The sequence below is a fragment of the Formica exsecta genome, unplaced genomic scaffold, assembly GCF_003651465.1.
Source record: "Formica exsecta isolate Colony F162 unplaced genomic scaffold, ASM365146v1 scaffold36, whole genome shotgun sequence".
NCBI classification, from domain to species: domain Eukaryota; kingdom Metazoa; phylum Arthropoda; class Insecta; order Hymenoptera; family Formicidae; genus Formica; species Formica exsecta.
This window is the reverse complement of record NW_021850847.1, coordinates 117,615-144,995: the sequence shown is the minus strand read 5'-3', so window position 1 is coordinate 144,995 and position 27,381 is coordinate 117,615. Positions and strand designations below refer to the sequence as shown.

Below are 27,381 nucleotides of genomic sequence, written 5' to 3'. Positions count from 1 at the left end.
AAAAAAAAAAAAAATGAGACTACCGAAGAGAGAGAACTTTATCGCGTAACCCTCAGAGTCTTACACGGTCGCCCACGAGAACAGAATTCGAAAACATCGATCGCCCTTGATTTCGAGGCGCGATGCTCGATTCTGTAAAAGACAACGCGTGCGGTTGTCGGAGAAAAATGCTTCGATTACGCGGTAAGATGATAGATATATGCGTGACAAATCTGAGAATCGACAATTCGTTGAAATTCTCAAGTACGATACGTTCTCGCAAGTTTTGATACTGTTTCTCCTCGTTGCGGGATCCTTCTTCTTATATTCATTCTGGAATAATTTGACTGTAAAGGTCCAGCCTACTCTAACAGTATGAAAAATTAATTTTTAAAAATTTGTTTTGGAGAATATTACAAATGAATCTTTTTGGTGTTTTACATATGTTTTGATTGATGTTTAAATAGTACGTCAATATTTTTAAATTTTGGATATTTATCTTTTTTTTTTGTTCAATACGAGTCTCTGCGCGTAACATGTTAAAAAAATGTGTAGTTCAACGGTGTGACATGCTGCTTCTCGTGTAATTATCTGAAAAAGAAATTCGATCTAATTTTATTCCGTAGAATATTTTTGGGATATTGAACTTAATCTCATTAAAAAAAATTAAAAAATAACAAACTAGTATCATTTTAAAATAAATATATATTTTTTTTTTAATTTTTATTAGGTTTTATCCAGTATCCTAAAAATACCTTATGGAATAAAACTAGTTTTTTCATTTCAGACAATTACACGAGGAGCAGCATATCACACCGTCATTGTTAAACACGCTAATTGTAAGCGCAAAGGCTCGCGTAAACAAAAAAAAAAAAAAGAACTACATCCAAAATTTATACATACTGACATACTGTTGAAACATCAATAAAAAAATGTGTAAAATTTCAAAAAGATTCATTTTTTAATATTGTCCAAAAAAATTTCCTAAAAATCATCAATTTTTTATACTGCTAGAGTAAGACTGGGCCCATAATTCCGACTTTAACTTTAAAGAGGCATTAGAACAAAAATAATGATCCTTTTCCGTTTCTCGATAATTCTTTTTAAATATCGGGCCTTTTATCTTTTTCAAAAATTCGATATTACTTTCTAGACAACTCGGCATACCGCGGACTAAGTTTGATGTGTCGTCGGTTCTCTCTGGTATGGTAAATATATATGTATTGTGCGTGTATGTTTGTGTGTGTGTCTGTACAACGTAACGCTGGCGCATAACCCGACGCAAGTTATATGCAGGTTGCGTAATTGCGTGCGCGTGTCGCAACTGCAGGTCCCCCCGAGATCTTCTCTCTCGCACGCGCGATTCAATCGCCGCTATTGCCGTCTTTCGCAATTCGTGCGATTTCGCGATCCCGGAGAGAGAATAATCGGTCCGTAAAGTACGGGAGATCGTCAAATACGTCGGCATCTCGTCGTTCGAGATGTCGCGAAACGTCGTCGTTTGCGAAACGCAGTCGCCGCGCCGCTTAAACTTGACATTAAGGTTCACTCTTGCGAAATCGTGAGAACGTCGTCGTCGGTACGCTAACAGAAATTTGCGGAACGTAAATCTCGTCATGTGCACAAAAATATGTTTTTTCTCTTCTTTTTTTTTTTTCGATTGCGTATCCGATTTGCATAGGTGTGAAATAATTCGAACGATCGAGGAAATTGCATATCGCCACGCGGAATGATTTATTCACGTTGAAAGAGAAGACAAATTGTGCTCTTTTCACGAGCCATATATTATGGTCATTAACAAAATCAGGTTTGTAAATCTCGGTGATGTCTAATTTTTCATTTTTTTTTACGGCAACATTATCTTGGAGTGACGAGTGATAAAGAAATCGATATTATTTCCACGATGTTTTTATAATAAATTGCCTTATTCATTGTTCTAAGATAACTAATTGTAAATAAATTAAAATAAAATTCGATACATAATGCTTCATATCTATGAGACTTAAATATTGCAAAACTAATATATATATTAAAAATTAATAAAAAAATGATTGGAAAAATTAAAAGAGAATTTTTTTTTTTAATTTTTATATCTCTTTGTTTTGCTTAGAAATGTTACAACTATGATTCTTAGAAATGAATGCATCAGAGGTGGTTTTTTTCTTTGTCCGTTATGAATTTCACAATCTTCTCTTAGATCAAATGAATAAGCAAGTGTGTCAAGTCTGCGATTATTAACGCGTATTTTTTTGTGTATATCATTATATTTCATTATATAATATATCAAGATATTACGTTATTATTATGTTAGATTATTGATGTAATAAGGACAGCAAATACGGATGTCTCTATTATATTTCGAATCCCGTCGTTATTTTGCGGCTGATTTTGGCAAGCTGTGAGTCACGCAAAATGAAATTGATGCGGCATTGAAATTCACGTGACCATAATTTCTCTCTTCCCGCATGAAGAAGGCTTTGCGTAACAATAGGAAAGAATGATACGTGTGTTTTAGGTTGCGCGCGATCAGGTACGCTCGTTTCATTCTACGTTTCATAATTGGATCGAGATGCGCGAGATAAGAAACGTGCACGAAACGCGCAATTCTGTATTTATCTATCGGTTCGTTGCACACGAAATTCCGACAGTCTCGGGCCTTTACAAAATAAATCAAGTTTTCGTCTAATCGAGTATTACGTAATTATTTGGCGCAATCGATTTTTGCGAAACTGTACCTACGATTTTTTGCCTAACGATTAAAAAAAAAAAAAAAGGAGATTCGTGTAAGATTGAGGACTGATAAAAAGAGAACATTTCGCGGTATAATATCCGCATTTAAAAAGAGGCGCAATGCGAAAACAATGGATGATATTTAATATCCAAGCAAAATGCGTTTGAGAGATTCTTAATCTTTTCCATCTGTCTGAAAACAATTTCTCGTTCTGAGAAACGTGAAAAAAATATTATGCTGAATCGTTGTGTCTCTTCGAAGGTATCTGATGCCGAGATGCAATGTATCCGATACGAGAGATCTCTCGATGTATAATTATTTAAAAAAAATTGTGATTAGCGAGAAAAATCTCTCGAAACATAACATTTCAGTATTTAATGTCATTCTATCTGCAAGTTTTATTGTGCAAAGATTACACAGAGTATATAAATTTTAGTTTATAAACAAGACGAGGTAAAGAAATACAAAAGTGCAAAATTTTTTTCATATTAAATCTGAAACAAGAGGAATAAAGTTCTCTCATCGCGACTAACACACAAATGCAAAAAAAGAGATTCACGTGCAGTTTCTCGTCTCCGATTCGATCGTAAAACGATAATAATCATTCGCATTCGCGTGATTCAATCAAAGGAAGAAACAAGATTCTCACATGCATCTCTAATTTAAATGATATCTTTGTCCTTCAAGCGCGTTTCTCGTGCGCGATGGGAGGGGTGAGGGGACGCGATGGGGGTAAAAAGAAGGAGAGGAAAGTTGCGGTGTATAATAACGTTGGTAAAAAACGAGTTCGAAAAATGTCGCACGCCCGAAAGATCGCGGATTACGACGAATGTGGGACGCACTTTCATGTTCCATGGTCGTCCAGTTCCCGCTCCTGGGCTTCTATCCTTTTCTCTCTCTCTCTTTCTCTCTTTGGTTTAATCGCGCGACACTCCCGCCCACCCAGTATATATGTACATAATAATACATTATCAAGAACGGGCGCATCTTATTCGTAATCCATAAGCAACGCTCGTAAGAAGACCAAAGCGAGAGAGAGAGAGAGAGAGAGTGAGAGTGATAATGAGAGTGCACCACAGTGATAATGAGAGAGCGGCTTTTGCAGCCGGTTATGAAATTGTTTAGTATAGTTCTGTCGATTTTTCCCCGCAAGCATCTTCTCACAGATTTTCTCAGCGATCATTGTTCAATTTTGAATAAAATCTTTCTATTTCTCTCTCGCGAAATATATTCGAGATTTATTCTATTAATTAATATCGATATTTCAATTTTTTGAAATACTAATATTTCAATTATATCATTTTTTCAGTTCTTCCCATGTGCATTCTTTTTGAGACGATAATTAATTTCTCTCTCAAGTGGAATCTAATTTGTATTCAAAGTTTGATTGTCAGAGATATACGATGCTGAAAATCGATTCTAATTTAGTTTCGCAAGTAACGTAAGAAAATTTCGGTGCGTTATTACCTTTCCCAGTCACGAAAGGCTGTGTTGGTGAAAGGCTAACATAAGTAATTTCAAAACACTTGGTTCGCGCGCGATCGCATCTAGCACGACCCTTTTCCTCGAACCCCCGGGGGCGGCAAGAATTCGGGTTTTGTAATCACAGCTCCGAGAGGCAGTATCCTTGAGAGGCTGCAGCCGCCTCGTCGTCGTCGTCGTCGTCGTCGTCGTCGTCGTCGTCGGCCTCATCCTCATCGTCGTCGAGAGACTGCATCGCGTCGGGAGACTTAATGTTATAGGCATAAGTCAGCTCGATTATCGAATCCCATAATCCCATTACGTAATCGCGGGCGGTTGCGCCAGCAGCAGCAACAGCTGCCGGCTTTGTCGACGCGTATCCGATCGATTAGAATCCGCGAAACAGACCGTCCTCGTCGGATCGGGTCAGGTCGGATCGCGGTCGCGGTCGCGGTCAGAATGGAATGAAATTTTAGCTTTGCTTTTGTTTCACGAGCAAGTGAAAATACAGGGAGTGTCTCTCGGGGAAAATACTGGAAAATCGATGGAACGAAAATAAAATCCTGTGAACAATGTTCTTCTCTCGTTTTTCACAGCTTTTTTCTCTTGAAAAAAGAATGACAGTTGCGTATCTTGGATTGCAAAAATATTCATATCGGTTGATATTTTTTTAGAAAGAATGATGCGGAATTTTAATTGACAGGATTATATATATATATAATATATATATATAGTCTTTCTATTATTCCGGATTCTATATTATTTCTGGATATATATTTCTGCTGTAACACTTTTATTCGTAGCTGGTATCATCGAGAAACTATTTCCTTGGTCCGCAAAATAATTCGGAATTCAATCGTTCGGAATTTCAAAACAGCAATTTTATAAACGTCTGATCGCGGAGGAAGCGTGCGAATTTGCACGTACGCACCTCACGCGGTGATAAAAAGATCGGCACGTGAGAGATCGATATGGGCGGCCACATTCGATCAGTCCATCATCAGACCTTGATCTGTCGTCGACCGGCTTGTCCACGTGCAACTTCTTGTTCTTTCTCTTTCGTCTCATTCTCGAGAAGCACGCTATATTCCATTAGCGAACTTATATTGATATCCTGACTAGCTGTAATGATATAATGTGCTCTGATAAATGTGCTCTGATGAGTCGAGTTGGATTAAATTAGCAAAAAATAATTGTTTGCGAATATGTTATGGAAATCGATAGATAATTAAAGTCACTAAATCATTAGATTAGATGGCATCTCGAGTATGACGTGAGCGACTTGTGATAGTCATATATATGTTGATTTAGAAGAATCTAGATGAAAAAGAGGATAGGAGGACGAATAAATAGTTCTTTATTTCATAAGATATCCATTTCAAGAGAAAAAGTAAAAGTTTAGAATAGAGAATATAAAAAAGCAGCGCGTAGAATTATTTTTATTACATGCCCTACGATAAATCATCCTCTTAAAACGAGGAAGAATGAAATGACATCGATATCGAAAAAAATACTTTATCGATACAATTGCAAAATATAATATAGAAATGATAAGGAATGCAGATTGTGGATTAGCGTTTGTCAACTATCGAGAATAGATGAGAGAGAGAAAGAAATAACGAAATACTTTTCGTACATCTTTCGACATCTCTACAAGTGTCAATTTCCATAAGTTCTTTTTGCGAAATTAGAAACTGTACGAGTGTACTTTAAACTCGTCTGCTTCGAGACCTGTTCAAGTATCCTTGGGGAACGCAAATATTACTAATCGACGGACGGAGTGGAGGAGGGTAGTGAGTAAAAAAAAAAAAAAGAAAAAAAAAGAAAAATTAAATAAACGAGGACATGATTTGCCAACCGGTTTCTCGCGATCGCGAATCGGGAACGATCCTTCTCGATCTAAGGATACGAGATGAGGGGAAGTAGAGGGTCCTCTCGCGGAGAAGCTGGATTTGGCACGACGCGAAAATCCGGCGCGCGTTCGTGATCTCGAGAGAATTCTCTCGAGAGGCGAACGAAAGTGAAAGCTACCGGCGACGATCGGCTCGCGGGTCTCGAATTGAACTCGACTCGCGGTGAGACCATCGGCAACCTAGACTCCGATTCATTCTTGGCTGTCAATCGTACTTAGAAGGGGACGATTCATCTCGTTCGAGGACAACAATGTAATTGTTTCCGGCGTTTTTGCCATCGTTATTCTTTTTCTGTCTCTTTCTCGTGAAAATTGGAGAAGATAAGCGTAGTAGGAGCGAAGAGTGACGCGACCTGGAAACCTCCTTGGATATCTCTCGGAACGGGATCATGACGACGACGACGAAGACGAATACGACGACGACGACGACGACGGAGGAGGAGAGAGGAGCGTGAGAGGAAGAAAAAAAAAGTCGAAAGCGCGTTTCTTACGCAATAATTTTTAGTAACCAGCCGTGAAATAACAGCGCCGCGTAACTTTGTCACTATCTTGCCTCTCGAACTCTCTCGAGCCCGGGATGTTCGAGCAATAAGGACGAGATGCTCGGCGTCCTAAATGCCATGAAAAATGTCCGCGTCTTGGCTGTCACTTACATAGGTGCGCCTATCGATTAAAGGCCGGCCGCTTCTCGTTTTACCTCGTCCTTTTCCTTTTTTTTCCTTCAAAAAGATAGATAGACGTTTTAACAATTTTAACGTTTTAAGCGAATATTTACAGAAATAAATAAATGTCAATAAACGACATAGCCTCGTCTACAATATTAATCAATAGAGATATATTGTAGTTTAAGATTTTTTTTAAATCAACGGGGTTATACACGATTATCTTTGAACAGGATCCGCAAAACTCTATTAAAGTTCTCATTCACGTTAATAAGGCATTCCTCGTCGCAACCGAGTGTGACAAAGCTCGCGTAAAAATTATTAATATCAATTAAGCAATCGGCGGGGGAGAAAAGATTGTAAGATTATCCTTGTACGCGATCGGCGATGATACGTTCTTCGGTAAACTGAAAGGAGGAGCACCGGCATCGTGCAGGTGGATGGTTGAATTATACGGAGCGTTGCAAAACACGAGGCGTTTGCGCAATTAAGCGGCGAACGCGCGTCTCGGAGCGCCTCTCGACTCTTTCTCTCTTTTTCTCTCTCTTCTCGAAGGTAAGCGTGCCGAGAGGGAGAGAGAGAGGGAGAAAAGAAACACGCCGTAACAAAAATTCGTAGTCTCAATAGTAATACCGGTCTCGCGCGCGCGCGCTCGCGCGCGCACACGCGCGCGCGCGCGCGCACACACACACACACACACACACACACACACACACACACACACACACAGACACATACACGCGCACGCGTTACACATGCCTCATATATATCGCGCGATTGCGCCATGTTACATGCCGTTACAGCTGGGTCGAATTGTGTTACCGCGTGCGTAATCGGTGCGTGAAGCGATCGAATTAATAATCCGTGTGTAATAATGACGTATTCCAATTAGCCGCTTCATTGATCTTCTTTTCTCGTAGAGCGATAACCATTAATAAAAAAAATGTAAGAAAAAAAATTAAGGAATATATACACACATACAATATATAGTTCTTTAACAAAGTATTCTTGCCAAAGTTTGCGTCATCAACAAAAAATGTTCATAACTCCGACAAAAAGCATTTCGGAACTCATGTTTGTATGATTTTTTTTTTATCCTTACATTGAGTAAAATCCTCGAGTTTGACCATCTCTTTCTGAAACATCCTGTATATATTCATTTACTTATATTTTATTAATGATTGTCGCTTTATGATTATATATATATACATAAATATAATATTATTTTTATAAGAATATGATTGAAGAACGAGAAACTCTGATGCATTTCTCGTATGACGATTGTATATTTACAGCGATAATTTGAAAACATCACGCCTTATCATTACGTTAATCTTGACATTTAAATGTTTATTAATTCGCCAGAACTATTTTTAAAATTAGTAAGGAACTCTAGAACTTTTCGGGGTGCATTCAGAACTCTAAAAAAAATTTAGTTTTTTAAAAGATGGGGTGCCAACTTCACAGAGGTTATTAATCAAGTCTGTAAGTAGTTTCAATCGGGCTTATCTTTATTTATGATCGCGATCGATAAGTCTGTTGAAAAAAGTGTTGTCGACAAATGATCCTTTCTCTCTTTTTTAGCTATTTGCTAACACGAGTGTTGACATTGTGACGCGCGATACTTTTTTAATCCAACATAAAACGAACAAAAACTAGAGATAAAAAATAAAATTATTCGCTTCCTTTGTATTCGATTTAGTTTTAGTTTTATATTTAAATTCAGAGTTTATATAGTTCAACATTTTTTTTTTCATATTTTATAGTCTTTTCATTCAATTGTTCAATTCTAATTTATATTTAAATTTGATGATCTTATCGGTAGTTTTTATCGTGTATAATATTCTTGAACGCGAAGAATTTCTTTCGTTACACACTGCACTGTATCGTTGACGAGAGGAAATCTGTCTGTTCCAGAAGTGGAGTGCGAGGTGTCCAGCCAAGTGGAGTACTCGTTGCAGGCGATCTGGGGTGTCAGCATCCGGGAACTGCATCTGGCACTCTGGAAGCCCTGGAACACGTTGCGGGATGCATCCTTGAACGGGACTCTTCTACAGGGCCACGCGCAATATCTCACGGCGCCGCAAACGTATCCTTCCACAATTCCGAATTAACGTTAAATCCCCTTTTCCCCCTCTCCTTCTCTTTTCCCCTTGGACGATGATTCCCATGAGGATCCCCGCAAATTGAGATATGGCCGAGAAATGGTCTTGAAGAAATTACTCGATATGAAAAGATTCGTATGTCCTTCATCGATGTATGACGTCAGAAGCGAGAAGTTGTACGATTTTTTTTCCTTGCGTCGAAATAAATTAATCTTTTTTTTTTTAGCACGTTCGATTATACAATTCGACAAAAAATACCGAAGGTTCCTGTTTTTCGCGGCCACATAAGTCCTGATCCCTCGAACTTGTAAAGAGATGATCCATCTTCGCTGGAATTTCCGGCTTTAAATCGCATACGCGAAAACCGAAGGAAAATAACTCGCGCTATCATTTTTCACTTCCGAGAAGACGTGGCGCGATACGATTGCAGTGAGAAAATCTCAAGCGAATTGATTGATTGCGATCCTAATAATATTTTTTCGACCCCTTTCCTAAAACGGATTCGCTTATTATTTATATTTACATCTTTCTTTCGCCGTTCCTTGACCGAAATTATAGTAGACAGCCACACGGGGAGGAAACGCTGAGATTATCGCTTCCGGCGCCGGAACTGGAGCTCGGCACTCCGCCACGGCTCTGTTACCCATTGGTGATCTTTCTCACCCGGAGAGACAATCGGGATCCCCATCCCGACGAAACGGTGAGCAATTTTATTATCGTCACAATTACGTTCTTGTAAAGAGGAGGTGAAAAAAACTTCTCGACTTCGTTATCTCCCGTTGATCTTTATTTAAGGTGGCACTGGTGAACGTCGTTCACATCAAGGACAGCGTGTGCACGCTACCGACTTCGATTCTAGCGCAGTACTTGAAGCAGGCGAACGGCCAGCTGTCCTGTTTAAAGGTGAGTCGAGACGATCCCTCCATGCAATATATTTCAACTTTGAAGGTTACACAAGTCCCGATATATAGGCTGCTGTAGATGTCGAATCAGAGTATATAGTCGTTTGAAATATCTAAATGTTTTGCACGAAAAAGAAAAAGTTAAGAATGCAGCCTGGAGGGGCAGTCTCCTCCGGTCATTGATACGCCATGTCGTACAATTGGCGCGATTTTCCGCAGCAACTCTATCTGGCCACGGGTAACTCGAGCAACTACGACGAGAGCGATGCGATGTCATCGGCAGGCCTGGGTTCGCCGGCTCTCGCGCTCGCCGAACCGTGCAACAACAACAATAACGGTACCGGTCGCGGCGCCCTAGTGGCGTCCGGCCAAGGTGGCGGCGATCAGGAGAACGGCTCTCTTTGGAACACCGCGGGCGAGCAGCTATGCGTCGTCTGCCAGTACTTCCCGTTGTCGCGCGCCTTGCTACCTTGCCGGCATACCTGCATCTGCGCCTCGTGCTTCGGCAAGCTCGACCGGTGCCCGATGTGTCGCAGCCCGATCAAGAGCTACTTCTGCATACGCAGCGAGGAATATATGCCGCCGGAGAAGGAAATCAACCTCTGCAAGCAGCGCCAGCCGAGCCACGGGCCCACCCATTGGCTTCACGATTGGAACGACCGGCTCACCGATTTCCTCGGCTTCGCTCGATAGAGGATCGCTCTATCTCCAAGGTCGCGTATATCTTGCATACCGAGTGTCAGAATGGTTGAAAAAGTATTTGTTCGATATAGATAATTTCTACAGGTTTTTTTTCTCTCTTCCTCTTTCTTAAATTCAAGATGTAGATAAGTCTCTCTCATGGATCGGTAAAACATTAAATACGTTCTGGATACGTTTTATGTAGAGGAATGGAAGAGAGTATTATTAAATTTCTATCTTCTTTTCCAAGTTAAATTATAGAGGTTAAAAATTTTTCAAGATATATAAAAATAAAATAAATAATAAATCTATTTTCTCCTGAGAACATAAAAACAAAATCGCAATTTTTCAACCTTTAATTCTTGTTTCAGTTCTTATCATTTAAACATTAAAAATTCCATTTCGCCTCAAATCTTTATCCGTTTGATTCGAAGAAGTTACATTTCATTTAACAAAGAATTTTAATAGCTGTTATTATTCAAAATTTTAATGTTGAAATACATTTATGTAGGATTGATCTATAAAACAGGAAACGTCAACCATACTGACACGTGACTGTAGTATGATTTATCATTCGATTCTAAATAAGGTGCGGAAGTTCATGAGAATTTACATATACACGTGAGAAAGACACTAAAGTGATTGGGTTATCTATTTGGTGTCGCACGGCATTGCAAATAGTTTTCATGCATACAGGGTGTCAACGAATCACCGCTTTTTCAACCGCAGCTTTTTCGGTCACTTTAAAAACAAAGATTTTTTTCATGTTCTTTTTTATTGGAAAAGTGAGGATAGTCATCATTTATCACCTTTCTAATTTTTAATGTTATATATCTTTGAAATTAACAAATATTAAAATTTTATTAAAACAAAATTTATATTTGGAATTATCTGAGAATATTACAGTTCTATATCAAAGATTTTTTTCTTCTAAAGAATTCATTTTGTGTAAATCATCTATCTTCAATCGTTGACTATTAAAAAATTATATACAAGCGATTTACCTGTTTTAAAAAGATTTTTTAAAATATGCTTGCAAGTTTAAGATTATTTTAAAAAATTAGTTTTTTGTCGAGGTTCCCAATTATATCTAATTTTCATTGGTTTTTTTAAAGACACTCCTTGTAAAAAAACGTAAACGTTTCATTTCTTTTATCGAAAGTCAATTATAAATTCAGTTTCGAAACACCCTATATAAACGTAATATCCCCTTCACTGTACTGCTCGCGTCATCGGACCGTGTAGCCTGTCCGAACAAATCTCAGATCATTCAATCGGGAAGGTTGACCATGAAAAACGAACTTTCGCATCCTATTTAAAAGGTAGACACGCGCGATCCAGTTGGATCGTCCTTGCGTATTAAGCTAGACATTTCCGCGGATCGAACGCAATCACGGAACTAGGTATTCATGTAATACAATTAACAGTTAAATATTTAATGTCTATAAAAGATTATTAATAAGTTACGCAATGTATGTCGAGAATTTGCGAAGATGATGTTCGACGTTCGGAAATGCCTAACTATAGATGCGAAGATATGAGCGACGCCGAGTGTACTCAGTCTACGATTGAGAAGTCTATTCAAAGGAGAACTCGAGGAGTTGCCAAAATATCGAAAGAAATGTGACGTTATCATAAATTTTCGTCGAATACGGTATCGGCCTAATAAGAACCAGGCACAAAAAAATTGTCTTTAACATAATAGTTTAATTATACAGATATAATTTGAATGCTTTAGTCATATTTCGGGCAAATAAAATCCTAAAAAAATCGTGCGTTTCGACCTCCGTCTTACATCGATTCCAGCACATTTAGGATGTGCTTCACCAAGCAATGAATTCATTTTAATAGACAAATATTGCGAAAAGATCATATAAATACGCGAGAAATTACAGAAGACGAAGAGCTAAAAAAAATAAGTAACGCAATTGTCAAACAGATTGATTGGAGGAGTTCAAATTCTATTTGTATAGTTAAACTTTTTTGGAGACAATTTTTTGCCCTTTTTCTGTGCCTGGCTCTTAGTAATTTCGATATTGCATTTGATTTATATTTTATTATTAGAGCCATATCTCGTCTTTATAAATTTTCGTTTCTTAAGCAAAATGAGCAAAGTCCTTTTTTTTATTCCATTCGTATGATAGAAGAACTTAGAACAAAGTATCTTAATGTATGTAAAAAGATTGTTAAAAATCATCCGATTAATATAGAGATTTAATTATTAAAAAATGATTCTAATTTTACATTAGAATCATTTTATTTTCTTGAGACGTGTTTAAAAATCGCGATCGTTCTGTCTCTGCGGCGTGTAATTATGCTTTTTCTCAAAATTCACAACGAATGAAATGATGAAAGCGCATTAAGATTACGATATATTATCCAACTTTATTATATCTATAGATAGAGAGATCTCGAAATAGATGATTAAATTTTAGTAGTGTATTTTATTTATCTTGAGGATTTTTAAAAGAAATTATTTTCCGAGTTATACATTTTTTTTCGTTGCGATATAATTTTTTACGTGGCATTGTCGCAACCAAATCTTGAATACGACTTAAGCCGCGATTGAACAATGCCTATACTCGTACTGATTGTGAGAAAAGACGTGCTTGAGGAACACCGTAGACACTGAATATTGTCGGGAAAAAATTTTGAGAATGCAATTGTATTCCCCTAAATGTCTGTGTATATATCACCCAACGTAATCGAAAAATTTTTACTATGTGACATTTTATATATGTAAGTATGTTTAGATGTAAATATACGCGCGCACATACACTATGCTAAGCGAATCTACGTATTCGCCATTAGATTACTCGATTATTTGGTATATATGTACGATTAATATATAAGTTTACCTATCTAGTATAATGCTCGCTCCCGCGAGAAGTGTTTCCTTTGAAAAAAATTCACACGCACGTATAGTTGAAGTATTATAAAAGCCCATTTTCGCAAATTCCACGAATTAAATAGCATATGAATGGCAAGTTTCGTTAATAAAATGCAAGACAGAGTATTTGATCGAGAGAAGGTGAGAGATATTAATTCGCTAGATTAAGAGATCATCATTTTAACATTTAACGCTGTAAATAGACAGACTGTGATAATTCTAACAATGTTTGCGCGAATGCGTCCCGTAAACGGAGAGCTATGAGAAGAGAAAGGAATCGTTTGGGAGAATCTTTCCTCCGGGAAAGAGAGGCCACAGTGGTTTATGGAGGTTGATCGAAGAATATTGAGAGAGTGTGAAGGCCTTTGCAGTCAATTTATCGTAAAAGAAATTTAATATCGAGTTTTAAGCGATGAAAAACGCGGATCTCGAACCGTTCGAAGCACACCTGTATATAATTTATTTAAATAAAGTGTATTGGCTGGCATTTGATATACCTCTCACCTTCATCCTTTCATTATTCTTTACTGTAGCGGACTTTTCAGACGTTTTTGTAGTCAAACTGTGACTGAAATAATTTTATGAGTGATTTCTAATGATAAATTTTTGTATAAATCGAAAATGATGATTATTCTTATTAGAACAATGTAATGTAAACTTTTTGGCTAAAACTAAGTTGATTTTTTCTTCATAAAAATGTTCGAACATTGTAAGTTTCGAGTTATAAAGGAAAAAAAGAACTTTTGAAAATTAAGCTCTGCTTAATCTAAATTTAATCTAATAATTTCTCAATTTTTGAAGAATGTAAAGTTATTAGTTGCTGTTGAAATATTGATATATTTTTTCCAAGACATTTTTTGTCTATTTAAAAAAAAAAATGAAAATTTAACTTCGTTAATTAAGGATATTAAAAATTGGAAATGATAGCAAACGTAAATAAATTATAAAAATATATCAATAAATGAAAAATATGTTATTCATCTGTTTATATATCATTTATTTTTATATCCGGACAATATAAATATTTTCCATTCAATCACTTTTTGCAGGAACTGTACAATCTTAAACGCGTGACAGAGAGCGCCGCGTCAACATCGCGGGAGACTTGTCTTGACTTGCCTTTGTTTCCGCCGAATACATATTCCCGTCATCCATCCTGTCATCGTGTTTACATTTACACTCGCAGGGGACGATGTCCTTCACTGCTGCGAGCCGCGCGTTTCACGCAAATGTTTATTTTACTCGACTCGTCAGCCGTTGAGATCGGGACGCCGAAAGGTCGCGATATCCTTAATAAAGGATCGTAATCTTCGCAGAGGATCTAATCGTCGCAGACTTAACCTTGTATGTCGCTGATCATCACGCGACATCCCGATCGTTGGAAACGCGCGTCTGCTTCCCCGAAAAAGAGGATATCGAGATAATCGTCATAATCAGTTAAATTTGTTTATCCAACGGATCGACTTTAAGGTTACCCTTCTCCCGCAAATTAATTCCCGATCTCGAGGATTACGAAACGTTTACGAGAATACCGTAGACATGGCCGGCAATAGCGAGCTTTGGGTGCAATGTTTCACGTGCTGCCTGACACCACAGGCGACGAGGAACACCGGCAGACGGAACAACGGCAGGCCGCATCAGAGGCTCAGGATAGACCGGAGCATGATCGGCGTGCCCACAAACTTCCGGCACACGGCGCACATCAGCAGCGGCGACATTGACATGTCGATTGCCCAGCTGGCCGATCTCCAGGCGCAGATGCAGAGGAAAGGTGGCTACAACGGCGATTTCGGCGCCAAGGTACATTTCAACTTTTCTTTGTTAAGTCATCCTTAATTTCTTTCCAGCCCAAAGTTCCTTCTCTAAAGTCACGTTCCTGTGAATCCTGTTTTTTTCCTGTCATGGGAAACAATGTGTCCTCTATATCGTATCATTACGTTATAAAGACTTTATCGGATACAAAACGCTTGTTCTTTCTGTTACAGGCCTGCTGAGAGGTGTTACTAATGTCACAAATGCAGCGGGGAATATTTAATACGATAGACAGAGAGTGAGAGACATTTATGGCATGCAATTATGGCGAAACAACGACTGATCTTTTAATATCCATGTTCCTTACTCGTCAAATAGACGAGTGCATTTCTTTCGTACGCACAAAATTGCATTTGTACTATAATTCGCTTAGAGGATTAAGACAAATCTATATACATCTGACAAATCTTTGACTTCCACATTTTGAATATACAAATGTCAGAAAAAATTATTCGTATTACAGGTAATTATTTATACGTTTTTATATCTATATGGAATGTATTTAAAAGCTTCAAATATTTCATAAATTGTGCCTTTCTCAGCGATCTGACCCTTAATGTAGAGAAAATATGTTATTACAAGAATGTATAGAGATCGTTTTTATTTGTAAGATTACTCGTAAAATTTATTAAAAGAATAATTCTTTTTTCAATAATTCTTTTTATTATTTTTTCTGTACATGCGAATAGAGATTATACAAGAGAAAAGAAACATATTTTATGTATATTTATGTTTGATTATATATGTATATATGTATATGAATTTTTCTTCCTGAATTATCTTTGATAAACACGTGTTTATTGCTTAAAGTATCTATCGATGTTTTCGGTTTCTCAAAGATAAAAGACTAGGGTACATTTTCTACGAAGATATTAAGACACAAATAATATATGGCCATACAATTGTGAAATATTATCCAAAGGGGTTTTGTCTATTTAAAAAAAAATTGAAAATTTAACTTCGTTAATTAAGGATATTAAAAATTGGAAATGATAGCAAACGTAAATAAATTATAAAAATATATCAATAAATGAAAAATATGTTATTCATCTGTTTATATATCATTTATTTTTATATCCGGACAATATAAATATTTTCCATTCAATCACTTTTTGCAGGAACTGTACAATCTTAAACGCGTGACAGAGAGCGCCGCGTCAACATCGCGGGAGACTTGTCTTGACTTGCCTTTGTTTCCGCCGAATACATATTCCCGTCATCCATCCTGTCATCGTGTTTACATTTACACTCGCAGGGGACGATGTCCTTCACTGCTGCGAGCCGCGCGTTTCACGCAAATGTTTATTTTACTCGACTCGTCAGCCGTTGAGATCGGGACGCCGAAAGGTCGCGATATCCTTAATAAAGGATCGTAATCTTCGCAGAGGATCTAATCGTCGCAGACTTAACCTTGTATGTCGCTGATCATCACGCGACATCCCGATCGTTGGAAACGCGCGTCTGCTTCCCCGAAAAAGAGGATATCGAGATAATCGTCATAATCAGTTAAATTTGTTTATCCAACGGATCGACTTTAAGGTTACCCTTCTCCCGCAAATTAATTCCCGATCTCGAGGATTACGAAACGTTTACGAGAATACCGTAGACATGGCCGGCAATAGCGAGCTTTGGGTGCAATGTTTCACGTGCTGCCTGACACCACAGGCGACGAGGAACACCGGCAGACGGAACAACGGCAGGCCGCATCAGAGGCTCAGGATAGACCGGAGCATGATCGGCGTGCCCACAAACTTCCGGCACACGGCGCACATCAGCAGCGGCGACATTGACATGTCGATTGCCCAGCTGGCCGATCTCCAGGCGCAGATGCAGAGGAAAGGTGGCTACAACGGCGATTTCGGCGCCAAGGTACATTTCAACTTTTCTTTGTTAAGTCATCCTTAATTTCTTTCCAGCCCAAAGTTCCTTCTCTAAAGTCACGTTCCTGTGAATCCTGTTTTTTTCCTGTCATGGGAAACAATGTGTCCTCTATATCGTATCATTACGTTATAAAGACTTTATCGGATACAAAACGCTTGTTCTTTCTGTTACAGGCCTGCTGAGAGGTGTTACTAATGTCACAAATGCAGCGGGGAATATTTAATACGATAGACAGAGAGTGAGAGACATTTATGGCATGCAATTATGGCGAAACAACGACTGATCTTTTAATATCCATGTTCCTTACTCGTCAAATAGACGAGTGCATTTCTTTCGTACGCACAAAATTGCATTTGTACTATAATTCGCTTAGAGGATTAAGACAAATCTATATACATCTGACAAATCTTTGACTTCCACATTTTGAATATACAAATGTCAGAAAAAATTATTCGTATTACAGGTAATTATTTATACGTTTTTATATCTATATGGAATGTATTTAAAAGCTTCAAATATTTCATAAATTGTGCCTTTCTCAGCGATCTGACCCTTAATGTAGAGAAAATATGTTATTACAAGAATGTATAGAGATCGTTTTTATTTGTAAGATTACTCGTAAAATTTATAAAATACGACATTATTTTGTGTAACTAATGTATAAGTAATCACATATCACAAAATATCACACATACATAAATATAATTCTGCATTTCACATTTCTTATTTTATCATCGAATAACGTTCGCATTTAAGAATATAGAAGAGTATTTGCGATATTTATATAAAAACTGCATCTCTTGTAGAATAGAGACTCGTAGAATAGACACCTCTGCCTCTGTTAATTAACATCACCGATTACATTCTCGGAAGTCTTGGGTAATGCAACGATTCTCTCGATGTGTCATGACTTTCTCGAAACACGCTCTTCGATACATATTTTAAAATGCATGATTTTTTATTAGTAAAAAAAAAAAAAGAAAAGAAACGTCGTGTAAAATACGCTTCAATCACGTTGTGATTTCTTGCTCTGACTACTATCGTCATTGTCTCCATCGCGTTTTCGATACAGTCGCGGTGGTTTGATTGAAGGAACGCAGATCTAATCCCAGCCCTAGCCTGACAGTGGGATCGCCGATGAACTTGACATGACAGCAACAGCTCGACGGGAAGCGGAATTGATCCTTGACGATGTTACCGCTGCTCCCCACTGCCGCCAATTCTCGGTAGATGTATTTCTGCTTGCAGCTGGTCTTGTAACCCTCAGCGAATCCCTGGATCATGTTGCACTCCTGACCATCGTTCCTGCGAAATCGGAGACTCGTTACGGATACGCCGGATTATCCATGTGCTATTTTACTTAATTTCTCTTCGAATGGAATCGCAACGCCTACAAGCAAACCTCGATGCGTATTCCTTGCTTCAAGTTGTCCTGATTCACGATGAACAACCACTGTTTCTCCTTGTTTTGCGCGGTCTGCGGGTACACCACTTGTTCCTGTGAACCGAAACTTTGCGATTAAATGTTATTCAAATATCTAATGAATAATTCCGATACTTATTACAATAACATGAGAAGAGGAAAATCGGAGAAATTTAAGGGCATACAGTACAAATGAAAATATTCAATTACATATAAAATACAATCAATCAACTTTGATCGGTAATATTCATGTATATTTTACACATTGTATTTTTGGAGTTTTGCATTTTTATGATGATAATTCTATTTATTCTCATCTTGAAATGCGCATATAAAAATCTAACTTGAAATGGACACTCGATTTTACTGAAATCTCGGTTTGATTTGCGGATCTAATTTAATTGCCAACATCTCTTTAATTTTTTTTTTAGATACTATATGCTCCTAAATTCTTCGATCTTTTTTTGTTAGATTTTTGTGGACGAAAGTAGTATCACTTACGCTATATCGGCAAAGGGGCACTTCGTCTGTCGTGTCTATTCTTTGTTCAATGTCGGGCATCTGAAAAATTAAAACCGATATAATCTCACGTTTGAATCTCGATGTTGGAGTCACGCGAAAACAATCGTTATCTGTGAGTATGATCTAATTAAACACAATATGTTGTCCTTCATACAGACTCACCGAGGTTGTTCTCGGTGGAAAAATATTTTTATATTTCTTTTTTCGCAAGCCTCAAACATCGAAGATAATTATATTTGTTTCGTTGTTCTCAATCTTTACATAACACACACACACACACACACACACACACATACACACTTAAAAATTAAATTATTAACCGGATCGATGCTTTCCAGGAACCTGAGACTGGCGTTTCGTGCTATCGCTGCGTTCACCAGTTGCCTGGGGTAATCGGCGACGTTTTCACAGAATATACTCTTGTGACAGCCCGACGCCGGCGCCGGTGTCGACGTGACTCTGCCGTCTGTCGGGAAAATGATCTTCTCATCTACATCCATCTGCATCGACGCGTCCGTGCTCGCCACTGCAAAAGAACAATATATTTTAATGATTATGGATACGAAAGTAAGCGCAATTTTCATTTGCATACATTGTTACATAGAAGGAGAAACAGGACTTAGAAAAAAAATTTCATAAACCGGCAGTAAAAGTTTTTACTCTCTTCAGATTAATTATTGGACGAGAATCACCGGAAAAAGGGCGTATCAATCATTTCGACGCCGATCACGCGCAACGACGAAAAGTACCTTCCAATCTCCTCTCTCCAGGCGTAGAGATCCCGTCGTTCAAATACTCCGATTGTCTCGAGGTATCCCGATCCAACGATCTGGTCACCAGGTGATCCTTGGTCTGCTGCGGCCATTGTTCCGGTCGCAGTAATTCCAGTCTATCAAACGCCTCCTCGATCAACTTCGAGATCGAGGTCTCTTGCGTCCAGGGATTTCTGGTGTTCTGCGACGTCTTCGTCAAAGCGCGAGGGTGACCTTCGACTCGTCGCGCCGTCTGATATATCTGAGCGGGAAAGGAAAAATATAGAAACTATCGGGAACGGGAGTTAATTAGATTCGCTCACATGCGCGAGTGATTTTCCTTCTTTAAAAATAAGTCACTTTCCGAGAGTTCCGGTCGCAGTAATTCCAGTCTATCAAACGCCTCCTCGATCAACTTCGAGATCGAGGTCTCTTGCGTCCAGGGATTTCTGGTGTTCTGCGACGTCTTCGTCAAAGCGCGAGGGTGACCTTCGACTCGTCGCGCCGTCTGATATATCTGAGCGGGAAAGGAAAAATATAGAAACTATCGGGAACGCGGGAGTTAATTAGATTCGCTCTCATGCGCGAGTGATTTTCCTTCTTTAAAAATAAGTCACTTTCCGAGAAGCTAGCGACGCGGATGAGAGATCGGTGCTATCGCGAATAAGTTTGAACGGCTCTCGCCACGTTTGTGTGAGAGGACGGACGAGCGATAAGAGAGGGAGATAAATCATTTTATTTTTATACACACCGAGTTGGCCAAGTCCTGTTGCAAGCGAATGCAATTATATAACGCGATGGAATTACTACGGCGAGTAAACACGTGTATGTGAGATAAATAGTTTTTTAGAATGTTCTACGTTCTTCATAAGGCTGCTATAAGAATCGAGACCATTAAAATTATAAATACGTTATATACCTCAAGCAGGCGACAGATTCTATCAAAATCCTAAAATTCGTACATTCTATTTATTTACTCTTTATACACACGTGATTGCGAGATTCGCGGCCAAAATTGTATTATTATAATTGTAATTGTATATATATATTTTTGGCCGGCAAACTCATCGGTAAAAGGCGCGCAACATAGTTTTACGATGTACGTGCATGGACGGGATATCTCACGTGGTATAATTTAGATTTGCGCTTCCTCACGGCAACGAAGCGAGTCGCAAAATTACGCGTCCGTCGCGATTTCTTGGTATTCCTGTCATCGTTTTATTAGTTGCTCTTTTTCTCTTTTTCCTCCAGCTGGCGCTTGTATTACCGCGCGCTCGGCACTTCCGAAGAGTGATGTTTCAATAATTAGCAGCGCACGAGAAACCTTTACGACCGGTATAAAAGGATTAATATAAAATAAGTTAAAAAGAAAGTAAGATGTACAAGAAAATGTATAAAAACGTGAGATGAGGAGAGAGAGAGAGAGAGAGAGAAAGAAGAATCCACAATAGAAACAAACACAAGAAAGAATTTTCGAAACATAAACGACTGTGCTAAATACACGGCTACTTCCAGCATCTTTCCCGGGAAAAAAGGGGGAGGGTAATGCGATTCTATCGTATACATATTCTTTATCAGCGACTTGTCACGGACGAGTTTATGCATCTTCCTCTCGGACACAACAGAATCTAAACGAGCGTATAAACTATGTGTTTCAGGTATTCGACGATTTACGAGTTAAAAAAGAAAATTAGGAAACGTGATACACACAAATGTAAAAGATCGACGAACTAATCCCTGAGAATGCGGATTTGTATGCGTTTATCCAAAGCCTTTGCTAAAGGATCGATCGACAGTTTAAACATTCAAAAACGAATCCTCACCAGGACGAGCGCCAGATACATCCTCCACCTCGTCCAAGGAACACTCAATGTCATTTCAGCGCGATCTCTTGCAAAAGGTAGATTGGTAAATTTCCACAAATCACGATCCGCTCAGCGAGACGATCGACGCGCGAACGTTCGCGTTCCACTGATCGATCCGTCCACGCAATTCCGACAATTTGAAGTACGCCTTCGCCGCGGATAGATGCACAAGAGAGAGAGAGAGAGAGAGAGAAAATCTTGCTTCCGGCACGACGGATCGACGGAGTAAGGAGTGAGGGGTCTGCTGACCGTGATGCGGGCATATATGGGCTTGAATATTCCATTCTTTCCACGCGGTTCCTCCTCCATCCCCCCTCTCTCGTCCATAAACGACGCATAGGGGATCCCCTGCGTGCGTGGGAGGGTAAGCATATGCTGTAAAATGTCAGTGAGATTTAATTCTTTATTTTTATCGTTTCTTTGTTTCATCGAAAAGCTTGATACTTGATCATCCAAGTTTCACTTGAGAAGCGTGGAAGGAAAGAATGCAGAACTGAAACAAACAGGTCTAAAAAAGCGATCCGGGTCGGCTAGCGGGATCGAAGCTCACGCTCGCGCTACTTTTGTGTTTATAAACATGTCGGATATAAGAGATGCGTTATCAGCGTTGTGCAAGTATATCAATTCGTTAATAAACGTAGGACTGACACCCGAACATTTGAGACTGGCCAAATCTAATGCTCCGGACGAGGATGTTGTAAGTGTGTGGATCAGATATCAGATTCGAGTAGTCTACCTAACCTAATCTAACCTAACTTGTTTGACAAATGTGTCACGCACATGTGTTTTGTGACAGGCCGAGGCGCTGCGAAACACGCTGCATATTCTGACAATGAGCTATCACGCAGCGAGAAAAAAGCGAGGCGACATAGATTTCCGAAATCACGGTTTGTTTCAATCGATTTGGAAAGAAAAACCTGTTCTTCTTAAGGGAAGCATATAGCGAATCGAAAAATAGGGACTACTTTTTATTTCAACGTCGTGAAAATTTCTATCTAAATAAATAATATATACTGTTTTTTTAAGTGAAACTATATTTCATGAAATATATTTTCAATGATCAAGAAAAATTGCAAAGATATTGAAACTAACGAACAATAATAATGGCCTTCTAAATAATCGTGCGCGACTGATAATAAAAAGTAGACATTTTTTTTATTTTTATACAAGTGTAAAAATAAAACTTTACACAAACTTTATGTTCATTTGTCTATTTGTTCAAATAAAAATTTTACACGTTAAAAAGCATGCTGTTTTTTTTAAATTTGTATAATAAAAAAATATAGGTATGAGAAGGAGGTTACATAAAACGATATAATAAAAATAATAAATAGGACAAGATTAAGATTGCATAACGAGAATATAAAAAAGAGTGTGAAAAGGTGTATGCTGCATAAAGGAAAACACTATAGAAATATATGAGGAAGGACAAATAAACAAATGTGATATCAGCAAACTTTTGAAATGTAGCGAACGTTACTGTTTCGGATCCATTTAATCGCCTTTTACGGGAACGATTTTATATTGTATTCTAAATTACCTTGTGCGTCCATTGTATTTCTAGATACGCTGACGGCGGTGAAGTTGCACCTCGCGTTCTTGCAGTATCCAGCGATAGAATTTTACAGTCTATCGCGGAGTAGGAGCGATCGCAACAGGGACTTATTGATAGCTTTAGCTTGGCTGCTGGGAACGCAGAACGTCCTGACCGACATCCTCCGAGCAAAGCTAGCCGGTAGCGTGCTGGGCGCCGAATGTTCACGCGTGGATCTGCCGGAAGTTAATACGGAAATTTCTCGTACACGAATCGTACGATCGGACGATCAGCTGACAAACACTTTACTTGACGGTATTTTGCATCTGAACGCCAGGGTGAATCTGAATCTGCGGGAAGTCGACGAATTGACGCGCGAACGAGGGAACTTGGTGTCCAAGGTACACGCGGCGAGTATCGACGTGAGCGGTCTGCCGCATTTGAGCGTGTGTGAATCGGCGTTGACGAAACGCCTCGCGACGACGAGCAACGTTAACGAAAGTTCTGATGACGAAGTTCGACGGCTGGAATTCCGTGACGCCGGAATTTTGCTGGACACGCGCGCCAAGTGGCTGCGGAAGCGACACGCGTTCTTCGACTGGATGGTGAGTCGCAAGCTGCTTGCATCGGATTCTCTCGACTTTTTCTTCAATCTGCAAAAAGGAGAGCTCCCTTCTCATTATTAACAGAAATATTTCTGGCAACAAAATGACGATGCGTATTACAGGTTACGGTGATTCAGGAGCACAAAAAATCCGCAAAAATGAATCTGAGAGAGATCGATTCGCAGGAACTCGCCGTTTTTAGCTCATTGTTGCATCAAGTGATTAGCGAGAAGCTTCGAGATCTTACATCCGCGACAGCGGTGGGCAGCGAGTCCCGAAACAAGGCCTTGGACTGCCCGTCTCGCGTGCACAGAAGTCAATGTAATGATATCGAGGCGCAAAACTGGTTGGATCATTTGAACGAGCGCCAGAAGCGCGAGGAAGAAGATCTTCAACGGAATAGGAAATGGCTAGCCGACGAGTTAGAAAGAATGCTGAAGCTGATACCATCCACCATTCGCGTCTAATCGAGGTATTATTATTTTTCTCTCCTATTAAAAATGTATACATATACATTTAAAAGAAGATTTATTACTTATTACTACGCAGTATAAAAATTTTATAAATTATTATCATTTAAAATTAAAAAAAATGTCGTTTGTTAAATTATCCACGCGAATAAATCGTTTACGTATTTAATGAGTTATATAAATAAATGTATGTAATTTATAATGAGCTGTAAGTAATGTGTGCAAAATGATTTAACGTGGCACGCTAAAATATTTTTCGTTTTTGACATTATTAGTAATTCGATATTGCTGCAATAGAAAAATCTCAATTTGCAATTATTGTACCAGATAATTAATACGTAGTAAATAAATACCAATAGACAAAAAAAATTTAATATTCTGTGTAAATTTGCATTTCAAATTAAACTTTTGCTCATATCTCGTTAAAAAACAACACACATATAACGTATTTAATATTAAATGTAACGCGTACGCATTTTATATATGGTGATAGCGTATCGTCGATAAAGAGAGCAGTAAAAGTAAAAGATAGAGAAGGGAAGGACTGGCTATGTCGAGACGACGTTTATCTGGTCGACGACGCCAAACGACGAAATAAAGACATTGAATATCGTGACGAGGAAAATACCGACGACCGTCCAATTGTTGGCCTTATTGGCTTTGCACATCTGCTCGTGCTCCTTAACGTTGTAGACGCTATTCCAGATGAGGCCGATACCTACGGCAATCTGCAGCAACAGGCTCATGCCGATCATGGTGAGCGACGGGTAAAAGTAAGGATGCCGGCCGTCTGTTTGGAGAACGTAGCGCATCTGATTCGCGTTGGCAGAGAGTAACGCCAGGTCCATCATACCCTGGGCGAGAGTCTTCTTGTGCTGATAGACGTTTACATCAGGAGTGGAGAGCTGTATGTTCGGCGGGACGGACCAGCCCGGTGATAAAGGTTCCAGTCCGTTTCTACCGTCGAAGCCAATCACTGGCTTATCGTTCCCGTCAAAATCGATCGCTGTTCTGGAGATCGAAGGCCTTCGTGTTGTATCTCGCGGATTGTTCGCGAGATCTTCAGTCTCGGCGGTAAAACCAGCGCGCGAAAACACGGACGGAATTGCCTCCGTATTGTTGGACGTCAACGGTCTCGCCGACTCATCGTGCATTTCGTCCAGATACATTATCTCGTCACCGTCAGTCTTCGTTTTGCTGTCTATATACATATATATATAATATATAGAAAAAAAATATATATTATATATAATCACTTTGTTTCTTTACAGCTACACGGAACTTCCTAAAGTTGTGTAAGCTCAAATACTACAATTGGAACCTTTTTCACTCGGTGCAGACCAATTTTATTGCGCAAACTGGAGATCCTACTGGTACCGGGAAAGGCGGAGAGAGCGTGTATGGAATTGTATTAGGCGAAAAGGCTCGTTATTACGAAGCCGAACATATGCCGAAGATCAAGCATAACAGGATAGGTTTGTTATCTATGGTAAATTGTGGCAACAATATGCTGGGTTCCCAGTTCTTCATTACGCTAGGATCGGAGCTCCAGTCTCTAGACAACGAGCATTGCGTGTTTGGAGAGATCACGGAAGGATTGGAGATTATTCTCAAGTTTAACGAGGCCATCTGTGACGGGGATCAAAGGCCTTATCAGGACATAAGAATATCTCACACTGTCATCTTGGAGGATCCTTTCGATGATCCTGTGGGACTCGTGGTTCCCGACAGAAGCCCAGAGCCGACAAAAGAAGCTCTAATGGTATATCACATTTCAGAAATGACAAGCTTTTGTCGCATTCTTATCAATTCTCATTAATAATGCCTGCTTTATTTACATTTGTTTTACATAATTAAGATGCCAGACAGATAAGCTTCTCTGTATCTCTAGTTGTTTATATATAATTTTATTTATTCTGGATAAGTTTCGACAGTTTTATTATTTTAAAAAATGTGTTTTTGTCATTTCTTGTTATTAATATTTTTGTATGTTTATCTCATTTATATTTGTAGAGCGATAGAATCGGAGCGGATGAAGCGATCGACGATATGAGCGGTATGACTATGGAAGAAATGACAGAAATTCAGAAGGTCAAGGAAGCTAAAGCAAGGGCCACGATATTAGAGATCGTGGGCGATATACCGGATGCAGACATTGCCCCGCCGGAGAACGTTCTGTTTGTATGTAAATTAAATCCCGTCACGACCGATGACGATCTCGAAATTATCTTCAGTCGTTTTGGCAAGATTGTCGGGTATGTCTCATTTACATAATTGTCTATTACAAATCGTTATATCTTTCATATTGTGAATTAATTATTATAATTTGTTGACTTTTTTACACATAGTTGCGAAGTTATAAGAGACCACCATACGGGAGACTCCTTGCAGTACGCATTCATCGAGTTCGGTGATCGCAAGAGCTGTGAAGACGCGTATTTCAAAATGGACAATGTCCTGATCGACGATCGAAGGATACACGTGGATTTTTCGCAATCGGTTGCCAAGATGCGCTGGCGAGGCAAAGGTAAAGGTATTCGATACTTTGACGAAGATGACAAGATGAAAAAACGCGACGAGAACTATTTATCTTCGAAAAAACCCGAGATATCGCGTGAGAGGAATCATGATAACGGTAAAAATAGAGAAGACGGAAGGAGAAAGGAGAGCTCGCACAAGGATCACAGAAAGCAGGAGCGCAGGAAAGAAGATAAAGATAGGAGAAAGGAAGACAGATCGCACGATAGATACGAGAATGAACGAAGGGATAGAAGAAGGAAAGAAGAACGACGGGATAGGGACAAGGAGGATCGGAAAAGAGGTCACAGCGAAGACAGATCGGAGAGAAGAAATAAGAGAGATGAAAGCAACGATTGGAGAAAAGACCATAGCGAAGAGAGATCGGAAAGAAGGAATAAAAGGGATGAGTATAGCGATAGGGAGCGTCGGTATCGTGATAGCGAGAGAAAAAGGACCACGGAAGAAGAGGACGATACTAGGTACAGATCGCATAAGAACAAAAGAAAATGGTGAAGGAGAACGAGATGATGTTGAAGAAGTTTTAAGAACTTAATACACCTAAAAAATAAAAAAAAAAGATATATTTCGTTATTTTGAATAATGCGAAAATGTCGGTATCGAGATAATTTGAATTCAGTTAGAGGAGAACTTAAATAAGCATCATTCGATGTGTG

At 38.9% G+C, this 27,381-nt stretch overlaps 7 protein-coding genes across 11 annotated transcripts in view; 5 read left to right on the top strand and 2 right to left on the bottom strand.

Moving 5' to 3' along the window:
* Positions 1-13,815, top strand: part of LOC115238791 (cell growth regulator with RING finger domain protein 1-like) — a 34,318-nt gene extending 20,503 nt beyond the window's left edge. For 2 of the 3 annotated variants that reach the window (XM_029812872.1, XM_029812871.1), the window contains 4 exons: positions 8,663-8,834; positions 9,409-9,550; positions 9,646-9,753; positions 9,972-13,815. In XM_029812872.1, the coding sequence (XP_029668732.1) occupies positions 8,663-8,834; positions 9,409-9,550; positions 9,646-9,753; positions 9,972-10,445 (896 nt within the window). In that variant the 3' untranslated portion in view covers positions 10,446-13,815. The remainder of the gene's footprint in view (positions 1-8,662; positions 8,835-9,408; positions 9,551-9,645; positions 9,754-9,971) is intronic. The other variant, XM_029812873.1, reaches the window with a different exon arrangement.
* Positions 13,816-14,432: 617 nt separating this feature from the next.
* LOC115238786 (CDC42 small effector protein homolog) lies at positions 14,433-15,751 on the top strand. The gene is made up of 2 exons (XM_029812866.1): positions 14,433-15,123; positions 15,309-15,751. The coding sequence occupies exons 1-2, from the start codon at positions 14,863-14,865 to the stop codon at positions 15,315-15,317; spliced, it is 270 nt and encodes an 89-aa protein (XP_029668726.1). The 5' UTR covers positions 14,433-14,862; the 3' UTR covers positions 15,318-15,751.
* A 562-nt stretch (positions 15,752-16,313) lies between these two features.
* LOC115238787 (CDC42 small effector protein homolog) lies at positions 16,314-17,995 on the top strand. The gene is made up of 2 exons (XM_029812867.1): positions 16,314-17,004; positions 17,190-17,995. The coding sequence occupies exons 1-2, from the start codon at positions 16,744-16,746 to the stop codon at positions 17,196-17,198; spliced, it is 270 nt and encodes an 89-aa protein (XP_029668727.1). The 5' UTR covers positions 16,314-16,743; the 3' UTR covers positions 17,199-17,995.
* LOC115238788 lies at positions 17,605-21,721 on the bottom strand. The gene is made up of 6 exons (XM_029812868.1): positions 21,537-21,721; positions 19,711-19,975; positions 19,282-19,487; positions 18,941-19,000; positions 18,411-18,514; positions 17,605-18,321 (listed from the first exon to the last, which is right to left on the bottom strand). Exons 1-6 carry the CDS (start codon positions 21,588-21,590, stop codon positions 18,060-18,062), a joined length of 951 nt encoding a protein of 316 aa, XP_029668728.1. The 5' UTR covers positions 21,591-21,721; the 3' UTR covers positions 17,605-18,059.
* Positions 21,722-21,801: 80 nt separating this feature from the next.
* LOC115238783 overlaps positions 21,802-27,381 on the top strand; it is a 10,385-nt gene continuing 4,805 nt past the window's right edge. The window contains exons 1-6 of one of the 3 annotated variants that reach the window (XM_029812861.1): positions 21,802-21,942; positions 22,015-22,275; positions 22,375-22,465; positions 23,143-23,717; positions 23,840-24,189; positions 24,681-24,745. In XM_029812861.1, the coding sequence (XP_029668721.1) occupies positions 22,156-22,275; positions 22,375-22,465; positions 23,143-23,717; positions 23,840-24,184 (1,131 nt within the window). In that variant the 5' untranslated portion in view covers positions 21,802-21,942; positions 22,015-22,155 and the 3' untranslated portion in view covers positions 24,185-24,189; positions 24,681-24,745. Of the gene's footprint in view, positions 21,943-22,014; positions 22,276-22,374; positions 22,466-23,142; positions 23,718-23,839; positions 24,546-24,680; positions 24,746-27,381 lie in introns of those variants that run through there. The other 2 variants (XM_029812862.1, XM_029812859.1) reach the window with 2 other exon arrangements.
* LOC115238785 (ninjurin-2-like) lies at positions 24,673-25,386 on the bottom strand. The gene has a single exon (XM_029812865.1). It carries the CDS (start codon positions 25,354-25,356, stop codon positions 24,736-24,738), a length of 621 nt encoding a protein of 206 aa, XP_029668725.1. The 5' UTR covers positions 25,357-25,386; the 3' UTR covers positions 24,673-24,735.
* LOC115238816 (peptidyl-prolyl cis-trans isomerase sig-7) lies at positions 25,452-27,284 on the top strand (the record flags this gene model as incomplete). Its single annotated transcript, XM_029812919.1, has 3 exons — positions 25,452-25,949; positions 26,201-26,442; positions 26,536-27,284. Coding segments are annotated over 3 exons (1,425 nt in total), but the record flags the coding sequence as incomplete, so codon positions are not given.